Source organism: Diorhabda sublineata, chromosome 10 (genome assembly GCF_026230105.1).
Source record: "Diorhabda sublineata isolate icDioSubl1.1 chromosome 10, icDioSubl1.1, whole genome shotgun sequence".
In the NCBI taxonomy this organism is placed as follows: domain Eukaryota; kingdom Metazoa; phylum Arthropoda; class Insecta; order Coleoptera; family Chrysomelidae; genus Diorhabda; species Diorhabda sublineata.
Genome location: NC_079483.1, coordinates 21516005 through 21532886, shown reverse-complemented (window position 1 = coordinate 21532886; position 16882 = coordinate 21516005). Strand labels below are relative to the sequence as shown.

General features: G+C 34.3%; 2 protein-coding genes across 2 annotated transcripts; both read left to right on the top strand.

The window, feature by feature from the left end:
• Window positions 1-541: 541 nt before the first annotated feature.
• Window positions 542-2948, top strand: LOC130449612 (uncharacterized). The gene is made up of 2 exons (XM_056787551.1): window positions 542-2492; window positions 2757-2948. The coding sequence occupies exons 1-2, from the start codon at window positions 2195-2197 to the stop codon at window positions 2909-2911; spliced, it is 453 nt and encodes a 150-aa protein (XP_056643529.1). The 5' UTR covers window positions 542-2194; the 3' UTR covers window positions 2912-2948.
• A 2700-nt stretch (window positions 2949-5648) lies between these two features.
• LOC130449168 (zinc finger BED domain-containing protein 4-like) lies at window positions 5649-9816 on the top strand. The gene is made up of 3 exons (XM_056786846.1): window positions 5649-5733; window positions 6576-8267; window positions 9488-9816. Exons 1-3 carry the CDS (start codon window positions 5649-5651, stop codon window positions 9814-9816), a joined length of 2106 nt encoding a protein of 701 aa, XP_056642824.1.
• The last annotated feature ends 7066 nt before the right edge of the window (window positions 9817-16882 follow it).

The following is a 16882-nucleotide window of genomic DNA, read 5'->3' as shown; positions in this document are numbered from 1 at the left end:
GATTGAAGATTACAACGATAAATTAAGCACGAATGACGAGCAGAAACAGTTCATCGTGAAAAAAGTATCGGACCATCGAAAGAAGAAGAAGTATCCGGATTCTAAAAAATCGACTTTAATTGCGCGATTTGAAGATGGCCAGAGTTCTTCGTCAGACCAGTAGATCGGGATAATAAAGGCTATAATCGTACATATTTCATTAATCAAAGATATTCGTGTGTAGTGTGTATTGTATTGTAGGTAAGTATTCTGATTTTGTTGTTCATGTTGCAATATAAGATTTGTTTAAGGTTTTTTCAATTCAGACTGCATTCTGTATTCAGTAGATTTTTTGTTCCTTTAGTATGACATGATTACAGTACTTAACTAATGATATATGACCTCATACGTAATGTTGCCTGTACTAACAAAACGTGGTAACATTTCTCGCGGCGCTTCGCGGCAGCTCAAGTGACACCGCGCTCTACTTAATTTCTACAAGTTTCTTTGCGTTTTCGGCACAGGTTAGACTTCATCAATTTGGCTGAAATTTTTAGATGATCATTTTTTTGTGACACAGAACCATTTTAGGGGGTAGCATCTTGAAAAAACTCAAAAAAAAATCACCTCTATAAATAAGGGCCACCCTACTGAGTATAAACTGTATCAGATTTTTTCCATTTATTTTTGGTATCCAGTAATTTCACCACTTATATTTTGTAATCAACTATTTTACATACAAAATGCATATGGAATCAGGAAGTGATCAAACTTGGTTCGGCGGAAACGTCTACATTCGGAAATATGCCAGTACGAGTTCGAAGTCTTTCACTGGGAGAAGGGCATCATGGAGGGTCCTGATCTTAGGTGGGTCCGATGTAGAAAAGGAAGTTTCCTTTGCAGATGACGATTCGAACGACCAATAAGGTGCATCACAGAGCAGTAGAGCACCGAAAAGAGACAACATAGTGGGCATTCAAAGGCAAAACGTTTGATGCGATACATTTTGGTTTAGTGTGTTTACTCAATAACTGTAGGTTGCAATAATGCTGGATATTAATTGTATCAGATTTTATCTATTCTTTATTACTTAATAAATACGTTGAAATCAATGTAATGTTCAGATAACAAATATTTTGTAACCAGAGAAAATCTATTTTCCAGTTTTCCACTGCAGGGAAATAGGACATATTCTTAATAGGTAACTACAAATTTGGCGAAATCTGGGTAAGTGCACAGATAAATCCCATTAGGTGAGGTCCACACCATACTACAACTACGTATCTGTTGTAGACATTTTACAGGAGTTACTTAGAGTTTTCAAAACTATATAAGTTGATGATCAGAAAAAATGTTCGATCTACAACTAGATAAGTTCACTTATCTAGTTGTTCAACTTAGCAGAACTGCAAGATTGAAGCAAAAAGTAGGCAACTCAATATGTCTAGTTGTAGCACTACAAGACTGGGGCTTGATTTTTGTCAACAGGTGGCTCTAGTTGTCTTGGTAAGGTTAAGGTAAGGCTTTTTACAATTTCGAGATAGTTGGATGATAACAGTGTGTGATATTATTCTTCTTTAACTCTTTATTAGTGCTTTATTCTTCTAAAACTCGAAGATGTCTTCAAGAACAAGACGTATTATGCAATTATGCAACATCAACATAAGTAAGTATAATTTTCTTACTCAATTCGTTAAAATACCGTTACCGACTCAATAATTTACTTAGGAAATTGTGGATACCAACTCATTTTGTTAATATCACAGAGTGTTTAAAAGGATTTTTAGACTAGAGCTTACAGAGCAATGAAATACAATGCCGAAATTAAAATTATCGGAATAGTCGTTTGGTTAGCGTGCCAACCCTTAGCCGACACACTGGGGTCGTTCGCGACCGGGCCTTATACTTTTCAAATTTCCCCCCACTTAATGTTCGGAAACCGGGCCCGTGGTTCCCTCTAGTTATAGTTTGAGAGTAGCTCTTTCCCTTAGTTTCCAGTGAGTCAAGTGCGTCAGTCGGTCTGTGACACTTGAGTGAATTGGAGCGGGGTCATCAACGACCCCAGAGTGTCGACTACGGCTGAAATTGATTTTTTTTCCTAATTTTTGTTTCGCGTTGTTTTGTGCTACAAATTGTCAAAGAAGGTGAGTATACTATGTTTTGAAAGTGTGATTTTTTATTCTTCATAAACTAATAGTATTTTGAATATTGTAAGATGGCCTACAATCTTCGACGTCGCACGATTCGGCAAGAGCTCCTCGATGAGATGCAAGAAGTTCCTTCCGAGGATGAAGAAGCTCAAGGGAGCGGAGAGAGTGAAAATGAAGGAGTTTCTGAGCATGAATCGGAATATTCCTACGCTACGGATGCGTCCTCGGAATTGGATTCGGACATGGAAGATGCCACTTTGGACAAGCGTCTTTTGGAGGCTAGGGCCCGGGGACGGCCGACCTCAACTTTGAAAGGCAAAGATGGCTTCAAATGGAATACAAGAGCTCCTGAGCGTCGTTCTGGTTAGTACTATAGATATATAATACGCTTAGTAGGGAAGATTAGAAAGAAGGAGGGTGCAGGTAGTGGGGGTATACAAGCGCCTGAAAGGAAGTGCGAGCGAGCGAGCTACAGGTAATAAAAGAGAAAGCGAGATTGTGAGAGTAGAGGGGGAAGGGAAACACTAAAGGGACAAAAAAAACAGAATATAAGTGGCATGAGAGAAAGCAAGAGTGAAAGAGAGGGAAAAATAGAGCGCAGTTTGAAAATTCAATTTGTTTTTGCAGATCGAGTAAGCGATGTTTTACCTGCTCATGTACCTGGACCTAATGGTGATGCGAAAAATCTTGATTCTATTGAAAAGTTTTGGGATATTCTTTTCAACGATGAAATGATTGATATAATGGTGGAGCATACAAATAAAAAGAAGAAATCTGTTTGAAGTTGGTTGTCGAAGACAAAGCAGAGAGCTATCATCACTTGACTGATCGTGATGAGATTAGAGCATATATTGGTGTCTTATACTATCAAGGGCTTTGGAAATCTGCCGATGTAGATAATGACAGACTTTGGGATAAAAAAAATGGCATAACGCTCTACAGATGCGTTTTCCCAAGGTTGAGATATACATTTCTAGGATCTTGTTTGCGGTTTGACGACAAGAAGTTGCGAGATGAGAATGATAGATTTTCTGCAGTTCGTCAAATATGGGATATATTCATGATGAATTGTCAACAGTATTATAAACCGAGCAATAAATGCACTGTTGACGAACAGTTGTTGAGTTTTCGAGGCAGATGTGTGTTTCGTATGTACATGAAGGATAAGCCAGATAAATATGGATTGAAAATAGTTACCCTAACCGATGCAGACACCTCATATTTGGTAAATATACTTTCATATTTCGTCTTCGTTTTGAGAAAGCAATAAAGCAGTTTTTTAGGATCAATATAATTTTTTTCAGATTTACGGAGTGCCCTATTTAGGCAAGGGATCTGCTGTCGTGCGAGAAGAAAAGATCCACGAGTACTTTTTCCGTGTCGTTACTACTCCTATCCGTGGCTCTCATCGTACCGTAACTTGTGTCGATTGATTCATGTCGGTACCTCTAGTCCAGCGTATGCTGCCTGCACCATACCACATGACAATTACTGGAACGATGAGAAAGAATAAGAGAGAGATTCCAGCTGATATGAGAGTCACCGCCAGAGTCTAAGTTCTGCCACACAGATAATCTTACGCTGGTCAGCTTTACGCCAAAGAAAAATAAAATCGTATCGCTACTTTCTTCATATTTGCGCACAACAGAAGTTATAGATAGTAAGCCTAAAATTATTCATCACTATAACGAAACAAAAGGAGGAACAGACACTTTTGACCAGCTGTGTCATTCATATACGGTATCGAGAAGAACGAATCGCTGGCCAATGAGAATTTTTTACGGCATGCTTGACCAGGCTGCAGTGAATTCTCGCATTCTATTGAAGTGCAAACTCAAAGCTGACAATTCCAATGACAAGTGTACTGCCATAAGTTGCCTTGAGAAACTTTCATTGTACCTGATCAGACCGCATTTGTTGAAAAAGTACAACGACACGGTCACTTTGCGCCGTGATTTGAAACTCGGCACTGCCGGGATTCTGGGCTTAGACGTTCACAAAGAAGGAGGATGTGAACGAGTGAAATTCCCGAAGAGACCGAGATGTGCAGACTGCTCGCGAAAAAGCGACAAGAAAACAAATGAAGGTTGTGCAAATTGTGAGCGACCGATCTGTGATGATCACCGTTTAATGTTCTGTAGAACATGTGCTGGAATGTAATGAATAATTTTTCTGTTGGCAAAGTTATAATAAAGTGTATTTTTCGATTAACTTGACTATTTTTCTTCATTCCTCGATTTATTTTTGTGAATTTTCAGTATGAAATGAGGTTTGTAATGAAAAAATGCATTTTTGAAAAATGACTGAAATTCTGATATTCATTCTTCAAAATAAATACCTTTTTTTCAGCGGGCAATATAACAGTATTTTTTTATATGAAGCAATATGTTTCCAGGGAATGCTGCTGAAATTTGAGCATCCAATTCGCAAAATTGAAAAAGTTATGAATTTTTAAGTAAAAATGATCATTTTTCGGAGTTTTTTGTAAACTATATTTTTTTTAACAAATTAAATTGAAAATTTTTTGCATCGCACTCATGTAGTCTTGTAAATGGGTAGTTAATGTACAACTGTGAATTTTTTTACGATGAAAAACATCTTAGTTCACTTAGAATAGACGATTATACGACTGGGGTCAAAAACGCCCCAGTGTGTCGGCTAAGGGTTTGTCACTTATTTCATAAACACGAATTTATTCCGGTCATTATTATTGAATCATCACATTATTATTGAATCATCATTTCGGAACATTTGGATTTAGATGCACTTAGGTGTAAACGTATTTGAAAAAGACGAAAACAACGCAGCCAATAGGTTAAGCCGTGCAACGAATTCTACCGGGTTAATGGCGGCGATTCCTTTCATGTGATCATTGGCGGCACGGTAAGCATAGAAAGCAATCAAGACACCGTATTAAAATTTAATTGTAATGTGTTTACAATTCAATACTGCAATTTTAACTTTTGTTTTCTTCTCACATCTTAGAAAATTTTGAGTTTCAGTTGAGGCCGGTTGATTTTGGTTGATATGCAGAAAATGCTTGATGCAGGTGCCGGGTTGAAGTACCTCTCAGTATTTTATTTTTTATTGATTTCAAAACGGATTCGATTCACATTTTAATTTTTTTCAATTTACGTTGTATACATTTTTTCATTCAAATTTTCGTCATGCAAGAATTTAAAATTTTTTTTCTATCTACTATTTTTTTTCTAATTCTATCTACTATTCATGTAATCCTTGCAAGGGCCCCCATTCCGGTTTTGAATTACATTAAGAAAATATATCATAATTTTACAATTTACATTCATTTATATTGATGTAGGTAACGACTGCAGATTGAAATCAGAAGCCAGATCATGTAGTCCATCCTCTCGTCATCACGCAATACCAGAAGATCACAGAGCAAATTACTGGAGAGACTTGTGGGTAACTATTCATCGAACACTTTACTTATGTAGTGGTGTACAATGAATTATTCTAATTTTATATTTCTCGTTACTAGCGGTACAACCAGAAGAAATGGGGAATTTAAATGGTACATCATACGATAGCAATTCCATCCCTGGGCTCAGTCATTCGGCTGAAACCAACTCTACAAGACCAGGTGAGAAACTCGACACACTTAAATTGTGATTCAGATGAGGGAGTTGATGAAGAGCCTTTGTTCTCATCAGACCACTCTGAATTTTGCCCCGATGAAATGTCTACAGACGAAACCTCTATAAGTGACACTGACAATCTCCATACACATCGGATCCCAAAAGTGAAGAGCAACAGTGGACGTCTCGATGGAATGGAGGTGTTTCTAGAGACAACGGCAAAACCTCGAAAACGGCTTAGATGTCAACAAAAATAGCTATATACGAATATATACCTTATGTTATGATGCTACATGATCGTATTTACCATGCAGCGGGCGGCAACGGAACGATTGGAAGTTTTGTTAGAGTTGGAGAATTCCGTTTTCTCAATATCAACGACATTAATATTTAATGTTGGGCTGAAAAATATATTTACCTCTGTTTTTCAGTAAACTGTATTATTTTGTTTTTTAGGTGCTTTTGGTAGATTATTTTTTGATTTTCCAAATATAAAAATACAAAATATTTGTAGTGATTATTTCGTCAATGTTTTAGTAGTTTCATCTTTACACTTATGTTACTGGGTTTAACGGGTTTCGTCTCATCTGCTGGAAATCCCCGACCCGATGCATTTGTTATTTTTATTGTTTTGATACGGTGATAGTTATAGTGTTATTACGTTATCTCGTGGAAATGTACAATAGTTATTTTTGTTTTGTTTTACTTTGTTCTTTGTGTTCTTATAAACGTCCTACAGGTATTGTGAATTGAACTTTGTTATTTTTTAAATTCTTCTAATTCTTGTTAAACAATATGGATAGAAAAAAAACTAGTGACATCTGCTTACATTTTTTGTGCAAATCAGATAAATTTGCAACGTGTAAAATTTGGAACAAAGATTTTTCGTTTAAAACATCTATTACAAATTTAAAACGGCATCTGTTAGTAAAACATCCAACTGTGTCAATAAGGACAATTAAGAACTCTCCCAGTGCGTCCACATCATTACAAAGGGGACGTCAAGAAGATGAAAATTCAGCTTTGAAGCTTGAATATAATAGTGGTCCGTCTTCCACCTCAACACCAATTCATTTCTCTGAATCCGAAAGGAGTACAACTAGTGAACCTTATCATAATATTACCAATTTATCAAAAGATACCATCGACCGGTTAATACTAGATTTGTGTATAAAAGACTACCAACCCTTTTCAATAGTGGAAGATTCTGGTTTTAATAAGTTAATAAAAAATTTAGCTCCCGGTTATGTTCTACCAAGTAGAAAATACTTATCAGACACATTGTTGACAAGTATGTACGACAAATGTTTGGCTGAACTAGTTGGAAAATTAGATTCAGTAAAAAGTGTTTGTATCACTACGGACAACTGGACTTCTATAAAGAACGAGAATTATATTGGAATAACTGTGCATTATATAGACAACCAATATAAACTACATCATAACCTTTTGGAGTGTATAAAATTTGAAGGTCAACACACTGCACTGGCTATTGCGGAAAAATTACGTAAAACACTCTCTTCATGGAACTTATATGACAACGTGTTAATTTTCACTACAGACAATGCCAAGAATATTTGTGAAGCGGTTCAAATTGAACTAAAAATTAAACATTTTGGTTGTTTTGCACACACATTAAATTTATGTGTGCAACATGCTCTAACGGCGTCATCACAGTCAGAACAGGAATTGTCAGATGATTATATTAATAACTGTGTACATATTATGATTCAAAAAATTAAAGCGATAGTTTATAATAATGTAAAGCATAGCCCGCAAAATAATGAAAAATTATTACATGCTCAAACGTTACTTGGAAAAAAACAACCGCTGTCGTTGATAAATGACGTTAAAACACGTTGGAACTCCACGTTTTATATGATACAACGGTTTTTAGAATTAAAAGAAGCACTCGTAATGGTATATGCCAATTTACATGTTCCTAATACTGAAATGCTGACAGGAAAAGAGTGGCGTATAGCGCAGGAGATATGTTATTTGCTACGTCCTTTTGAAGAAGCCACACGAGAAATGAGCGGTGAGCAGTACTTCACCGCAAGTAAAATAATTCCTGTGTCCCAAGGTTTAAAGCGGGTAACCCAAACCGCGATTACCGAGGGGAAAGTTATGTCCATCCAATATGTTGCACAAATATTATTAGATCAACTGAATACACGTTATAACAAATTAGAATTCAGTGGTTCTATCGCATCTTGTTCATTTTTAGATCCAAGGTTCAAACAACATATTTTTACGGATTCCAATGCTTTACAGATTGTTCAAAAAGACATTACAGCTTGGGTGACGGAAAATATATTGAAAAAATTGACTCAAGCAGTGTCCCAGACAACTGTGTTGCAATCGAATATCGCCCATACTAAAGCGACTGCAATATTGGAAATTCAACGATATATAAGTGACACGGTACCTGATCGAAGAATTGATCCGTTATTATGGTGGAAAAATAACGAACATATTTATCCAAATCTAGCGGAATTAGTACAAATAAGATGTTGCATGATAGCCACCAGTGTACCATGTGAAAGCTTATTTTCCAAAGCAGGAATGATTATTACCGAACGCCGCTCCAGATTGTCATATCAAACAGTGAACAAACCTTTGTTTTTAAAATATAATAAAAATTAGTATAGGTTCTATTATTTATATAAAAAAAATACTTTGTTTAGACTAGGATTAGCTTAGTATTTCATTTTTATTTTTTTTTTGTATTTACTGTTGGAATTGGTTACTATCTAATGAATTTATTAATAATTTTATTTTAACTTATGTTGTTACTTTTTTTGTTTTACTTTTTCCATAGTAACTATCGTGTTTCTCTATATACCCTAGTATAAAAACTCTGTGGTTCTATGTATTATATGTAGTGTACCTATTTTGTACATACAACATAAATATTTATATTAAAACTGGTAACCGTATGCGCATTTTCGTTCAATTATGTATTATAATGGTTACTCCTTATTATTATTACGTTTATATATTTCTAGCAAATTGATTCTTGCAGTTTCTACTACGTACGATCTTCCCAAAATTAGTAAATAAAGTAAAACAAAAAGTGGAATTTTTACACAGTTTCAGAAAATAATTAAATTGGAAACGGTGTTTACGTGTGATATTTACAACGTTTGAAATGTGCAATTACATTATATAACATATTGCCAAAATAAACAAATCAGACGAATGTATTCCCATTAAAAATTGTGCGAAGTGTTACGTCACGCCGATATCCGTTACATACTTGAACTAATAAAAATTTCCGTCCCATCTCTATCAAACCGTTCTGTGAGTGGTAAAAGTAGCAGCTACAAAAGCATGATTTTCTGCTAGATTGCTCTCTGCGATAGCTGTTATCATAAATCACTCTTTGTTGGCGGCCTTGCGCGCACTTCACAGCTGATATGAATGTAAACAAAAGCTTCTTCCAAAAAACAACGAAAAATTCTGTCGGAAACGAGATCGTATATTGTGAAATATTTACATAAATCTGTCTACGCTAGCAAACCACTATATTCACATAGTGAGTGACATGCAGTGAGAAATAATTAATGATGAAATAAGAATTCAAGGTACACTTCTTACATTAGTCGCATTTTTGACTAAGATTTCTTTATTATTGTAGACAGTTCAGCATTACATCTAACATGCCAAAGATACCAGTATATGAGATCATTTCAATCTCTTCGTTCTCTTTTTGTCCATTAACTGAGAATAAGTGTAATGAAAGTGATACATTTTTAGTAATACTTCAATGTATTACATTCAACAATCTTAATTTGTTCTTGATTATGGCTGCTAATATGAATTATAATAGAAGACAGGGAATAGCTTGGCAAAATGACTTATACTCAAGTTTGCTTCAAGCTATTATCAAAGAAAATGTTGCTGTAGATGAAAATACGCATCAAACTATTACTGATCAGCAGTTGCTTAACTTGAGTAAAGCTGTGCAAATGTTGTTTGCAGGTGATGGAGTGTTGTCGATACTGAAGATTGAACTACTTAGATTAAGCAAACAAGTCAAAATTAAAGTTGTAAATATTATTCGCCAGGAAGATTTTTTAAATTAAGTATAATATTGTGATTTTGAAACTTATGATACAAGCTAGTTATATCTTACATACAATAACAGACTAATGTTTATTATTTTTTTAGGTGACATGTTACTTTTTTTTACTCAAATTGTTGTAAGATTTCCAATAATCTGTCAAAGTTCTGCTGTAAGCAATGTAATGGTAGAGCTTGGACTTTTTAAACGGAAGTATTGCGCGTACCAAACCAACTAACATATAATTGTGTTCAAGAGACAGTATTTTTGGCAGTTTTGTAATATCAAAATCCTTTTTTCGAGCCGATAAATCAATCGCTAAGTAGTGATGAAATTTTACGTTGGTTGTCATACACCTCTGACACTTAGGACAAATTGAAGTAGTATTAGGCTGTTTGATATGATTTTGTAAATCACATATGTTCAGATCTTGCGAAGTAATCTTCTTTACGTGGTGATTTGTATCAATATTTAATCTACAATATTGACAACGAGATGTTTCGGTAAAGCTGTACAGGATTCCCATCAATTCTTGAAATAGGGTGTAATCGCTGTACGAAGAGTTATAAAATTATGACGGTTAATTAATCCGTGTTGCAATAATAACCTGCATCTGTTTTCATATAACATGCGTTGGTTATTTTTCTCTGCATACTCCAGAATCATTTTCAAAAAGTTGTTACCATCCGCATTCACAAACTCTTGGCAATTTTGTTTAAAGGTATCACAATACCTGATTGCTCTTGTCAAAACTTCGATAATGCTATCAAAAGGACTATTTTCATAAACGTATCTTTTTCTTTTGTAAATGAACACTCTGCGCTACCCATTTTCGATCAAAATGCTCTTGTACAATTGTTTACGTTGTTTCTTGTAATACTCTCTAACTTCCCTGAATGGTCTATAGTACTTGGATGTTTTTTTTTTGTTTTTGAGTTCTGACTTCTTATTTGCTCTCATAGTTTCTGCCGATCTAATACATTAGGCACTTGAGAATCGACACTGTGCGTCACATTAGTAGGATTGAGTGATCGGTTAGAATTTACACAATCGCCAAAACAGTCGTCATTGCTTAATAATTCATCGTATTCTTTCGAAGTTTTTAACTGAGTAAAGCTGTCAACTGATTCAGGCTTGGAATAAATATTCGTCCAGAAAGGAAAGTAACTTAAAAAGTTTGTAAAAGCGACTATTCGTTTTTCTCCGATGTGACATTTGTTTGATCTCAATCTTAAATCACCTGTATAAGGAGTGCAGTGTTCTTTGGCTTTGGATTCGATTTCTTTAATATAGTTATAAGTTGAAGTGCTGCTACTAGCGTCGATAACATCATTCATGTTAAAACCTGCATTGCTTTTATAATTTTTTATGCTATTAAATTCCTCAAAAAGGGTATTAATCTTTGGGTTCATTTGAAACTTGATATCCAAAATTTTTCGCTCATCGATCAAGTACTTATTACGACGATTGCTCAGCATAAAAACGTATAACTTTTGCACTTCCGAATTGAAAGTTTTTAAGTCATCTGAGAGACTCAAGTGAAACATGAATTTAGCATAAAATTTTTGTATAACGACGTCTTTATCCAATTTTTCTATATACAACAATATTGGTAGGATATCAAATCGTAGAAAACAAAGTCCTGTAAGGCAGTAGCCTATACCTTCATTTTTCCTGAGTAAATGATACATATAATGATCTAAGGAGCACCGGTTAAAAGCTTTAGTAGCACCTTCTATCACAGGCTTATAAGGTGGTATCAAGACTGAACTTGGTCTAGGTATTTCTAATCGTAACCATTCTTTTATGCTGTATTCAATAAAATATTTATCTGTTTTTTCAGACACTACTTGGAATAAAGGAATACAATCACCATCAAGAGGGAATACCAGAGAATATAAAATAATATCTCCAGTTTCATGATTACACATTTTCACGTTTTCCATGTAACCTTTACTCACTGTTAAAACTAGAGGGTTGTCCAATTTTGTAAAAATTTCTTTCCATGTTTGTTTTTGTAAAGGTGAGCAATAAATTATGTGAAATTTACGAGCACATGTTTCAACGATAAATCCTCCAAATTCCACACTAGATAATAAAGAAAGCAAATCATCCAACATGTTCTTATCTTCAGCAGATTCTGTTTTTTTTTTCAACATCTTGTCTCGATGTTGAAGGAATTTGATGATTTGTGTTTTTGAAGAAGTAATCTTTTAGTTTTCGTAATAAACCTGGTCTACTTTTTTGCACATTCAAATATAATGTTTTTATTGTTATTGTAAATTTTTCTTTACTTTTTATATCACTCCACACCTCATTTGTTTCGGGCTTCAACAATTGATTAGAATCAAAGATCTCATATTTGATTAAAGCCTCATATAAATCTAGTGTTGATACTGTCGTAGGTCGACCTACTCTCCTATTTTCTTGATTCATAATTGTGACAGAACTTTAATTCTGAAATAAAAAATAACAAATGTTTATAATTATAATCACCACATCAATTACATCCAACCTGATTAGAGATCCTTACGTGGATTTAATACTTTTGAATAAAGTTCTTTATTTACATCTTACTGTAAGTAACACGATACTCCCATAGTACAAGTGCAATGCATGTTCCTTTCATATTCTTTATATTAGAAGATGTGAATGCATACATTATAACCTATTCGTAAAAACGTTAAATAAAAAATCCGTGAATTTCCCACTGAGTTAACGTATAGGACTCGTTCAGCTTATAATATACACTTACAAAACCATAAAAATATTTTTCAAATAATCAAATCGACAGTTGAAAAACGAAATCGCTTAAATTTTGCCCTTTCCAAGAGTGGACAAGTATATATGCACGATCCGCGTTTTTCTGTAAACGCAAATCAAAAATACTCGATCATGTTTCAACCTGCAAACGTGACCGGAATCTCGAATTGTTCGATGACTTCTGCTAGCTTCGACCGTTGCACGCAAGATCTGCACAGATAGTGGTACATACTGAAATATTGTTTGGCATTACAAAATTCTAATTCTGGATATTTTAAAATTTACTTAAGTGACTATATCTACCTGTGCATCATTCAAGAAGAACTGTTTATAACTGTATTTGAATCATGATTCTAAAATTCAGCACGACATATAAATAAGAGGTTATTTGAAAACATGGTAAAGTAGTCTGCAGTTATTTTATGTTTTTCAAAACATTTGTGTCCGTCTGTGAAATTTAATTTAGATAACGGAGAGTTAAACTATTTACAGTTGAAATATTAGTTTAAATAAAGTAAAAGACTTTAAAACTGATAACACTCAATCGAGTGCAAAAAATTTGTCTGCCTTCCGAAACAAACGAATCTAAAAATTTAAAGTTGAAATGGTTCATAATTTTACAAAAACAATTTGAGTAGATAGCCAAAGATTTGAGTGTTACATGCATATCATTTTTGTATCATACTGTTCTAGAGAAAGTTCGAGATTTTATGCAGCTGTACCAGCTCTCACACCCATACACCGTATGAACACCACTGTTTGAAATAAATCTGCACTTCTGTGATTGATGTATTGTGTGAAAAAACATGTAAGATTATTTTAATTTTCGTGGTTGATTATAAAATTATTAACGTGAATTATTTACAGGAGTAGTCAGATGCTACTGTTGGCTGCAAGGATATGTAAAAGCTCTTTGGATTCAATCATGGGAAAAATACCAACTATACCTAGGAATACTAAGCTCGAGGTTTTAAAGAATTTGAATATTTTTAATAATGATGGCTCTTTGAGAAAAGAAGCACATCCAATTTGGAAAGAAGCGGAAGCTAAGTTGAAACCACTCCAAAAAAAAATCAATATATCTAGACGTATTCCATAATAGGAATAAAATCAAAGATGATCTCTTTAAACACTTCAGCAAAAAAAAATACTTGTCAAATTAAAATTAGCGCATCGAAAAAATCTACATTCACGTCTACCGATAAAAGTAAAGATAATAAAGAGGTTTGCGGAGGCAGAGTATGTTTTGTAGACGATAAGAATGAAAATGAAATGACGAAGCTGAATGCCCTTATTAATCTGCATCAATCTTTGAAAGCTTCGGAATCGGACATCTCTTGTGATGTAAATCTAACTGATATAAAAGAGTTGGATGACAAATCTACAGATGAATTTATTCTGCAAACTATTGTTAAGAATCCAAATCCACAAAATTTTCAACCTCTTCACTTTACTATCACACTCGACGATAGTGATTGGAGACTGATAAAACCAGTTAATGGCCAATTACCTAAATTTGAATGGACGTCAGTTATTGCTGCAAACATCTACGATAATACCAAAATAAAATGTGCTTATATTTTTAAAGTTGGTAAGGTTTACAGAACTATGCCAGACAAATATATTGATTTTCACGCTTACTGCAAGCAAGATGATTGTCAAACGTATATGTACGGTGTGTGTAAACAAAAGCCAGCTAAAGATGAAGATGGCATCCAGTTTGAAATTTCTACATACGATACTACAGCTTTGTTGCATCATAGCAAAAGACCCTTCATTAGTACACGCAGAAGAAAGGCTGGTGAAAAATTGGTCTATATGAGAGCTAAACATTTCAAGGATGAAATGGTAAATGATATGATGAGTTTTTCTGATAAAGAAGAGCGCCCGGATATACCTACAGCTGCTAATTTGAGAACTGTCAAAGCTGAAGGATTGCGAAACTATTTACGTATTTCTGGACCGACAGACCCGATCAAATGCCTCATATACATGATGGATGAATTCCAATTCATAAAGGAAGTCTACCCAAAACCATTTAGAGCTTCTTACTGGTTTGACAATCAGATTACTTTATGGAATGAGCTTGCACCACTGGATCTAGATATAAAACTTGATGCTACCGGTAGTTTGGTTAAAAAAGTTACCATCAATGAAGAGTCTAGTGCTTACGTATATTTATATCAACTGATGACAACTGTGGACGGATGTTACGCCCCGTTACTTCAAATGATTAGCTCAAGGCACGATGCTAATGTTATTAATCAATGGTTGAATGAATGGAAAAGCCGCGTGGCATTTTTACCCAGAGGATGTGTATGCGATGACGGATTAGCGTTATTGTATGCATTGTGTGAAACTCTGAATGATTGCACATACAAGTACTACTTATCAGCAAGTTTACTGATTTTGCAAGGTGAAAAAGACATTCCACCTTTGAAGTGTCACATAGGTTTAGACAGAGAGAGCATGTTATAAAAACACCGTCAACTTGGAAAGCTGTTAAGGAGAAGAACGATAAGACTTTCACCGACTTCATAACTAGATCAGTAGCACTGGCTTCTATATGTGAAACATTACAAGATGTAAGAGAAGTATTACTAGGAACTTTTATTGTTTGCGAAAGCAAAACGATGGAAGACAAATCAATCTGTGATGAAAAATATGAATGGTTCATGAACAAGTTTGAAACCTTTGGCACAGGGTCGAAAAAAAAACGCACACGATGAAGAGACAAAAGAAAAAATTTCAAAAAAAAAAGAAGATGAAAAGAAAAATGAAGATATTCCATTAGAGCTGTGCAATTCTGATGCTCAAATAAAATTACACATGGATAGCAACATCGTTAAAGATTACGTAAAATCTATATATGATGAGGCTCTTCGGTTGGTCAAGTTGGATGAATCAGAAGTTACTGATCAAAACAAGAATGATTTCTGCTGCCCAGAAGTGATAAATAATCTCTTTTTTTTGTACAGCCAGTTTACGGCGTGGACAAACGTGATGCGAACATATTTTGGAAGTTCGGATAAGGTTGCTACATCAGCAGATGTTGAAGCATATTTTAAGGATTTGCGCAACACGTACAATCTTAAAAGTATTCTTGCAGCTCACACATTTGTCATGTATCACGGCCGCATTATTGATGCTCAAATTAAATTAGCTAGGTGTAAGCTAGTTCGAGAAATTAAACTTATGGGTTTCACAATATAGAATTTTTTGAAACTATTCAAATCTCACATGTCGGTATAATTCGAAGAATGCGATTGTAAAATTTATTATAAATCTTCATGCATATATTACGTTAAGGACGTTCAACTGAAGCAGATATTTTTTTATTGCTTCTATGAACAAACGTGTATAAGCATACTGGTCGCTGAAATTTTTGTACTATAAATGTTCAAGCGTGTACATTCAATATATATGATAAGATTTCGTGGTTTGAGGAATAAATTGCAATTCCTTTGTGAACATATACTTTGTGATCAGATAACAAATCAAAAACTTCAGAAAAAGGTAATTCATAGAAATCCAAATTACACAAATCTACTTTTTTTCAATTACAGTTGAATTATACAAGTTTCTTGGTTTGCATCTTTAAACTCTTGTGATCCTGAAACAAAATCTCATTTCAATATAAATTCTTTTATCAACGACATTCTACATTGAAATATGTTCATTGACTTACTTGAGAATTGTCAAATCCACTTTGTATCAATAATTGAGCTGTGCTGACTTTGTTGAATGAATTAAATCTCATTTTGAAAAATTTCTACTTCCCAATTCATAAAATGCTGTTGGATATTGACTTTCAAAGAATACGCTAATCTCAAAAAATAATGTGCTATGTGATCTTTTCTCCTTGCCTCTAGATTTGCATCAGTCTGATTGGCCAATAGCATTGACAGGTTTTGAGCAGATAAAAAAATTCTTTTTTTTTTTCGGTGTGCTTACGAATACTGTTTTGAGTTCAGCTGTTTTTGGAATGCTGAGCAACTGTAACTTCCAGCAATTGAAGGCAGTACAATACGTATTCAAATAGTTGCATTTAAAATCAAATTCATATAAAAATATAATTCAAAGCATACCTTTCTGCCTTTCAATTGCATAATTTTGGAAGTCAACAAACAGCAAGTCACCATTTGGTGGCCCTTGATATGTATTCAAATTATGAGGATAAATCTCTCAAAGAGGATGTATGTACCTCTGCCTTACTGTAAAGCTCTCATAGCGAGTGCCACTTGTTACTTTTTTTTCACAACTTGTATAATCTTTGATGAAATTTAATTAATATTTCACAAAACACCACTATCTCGTCTCCAAGA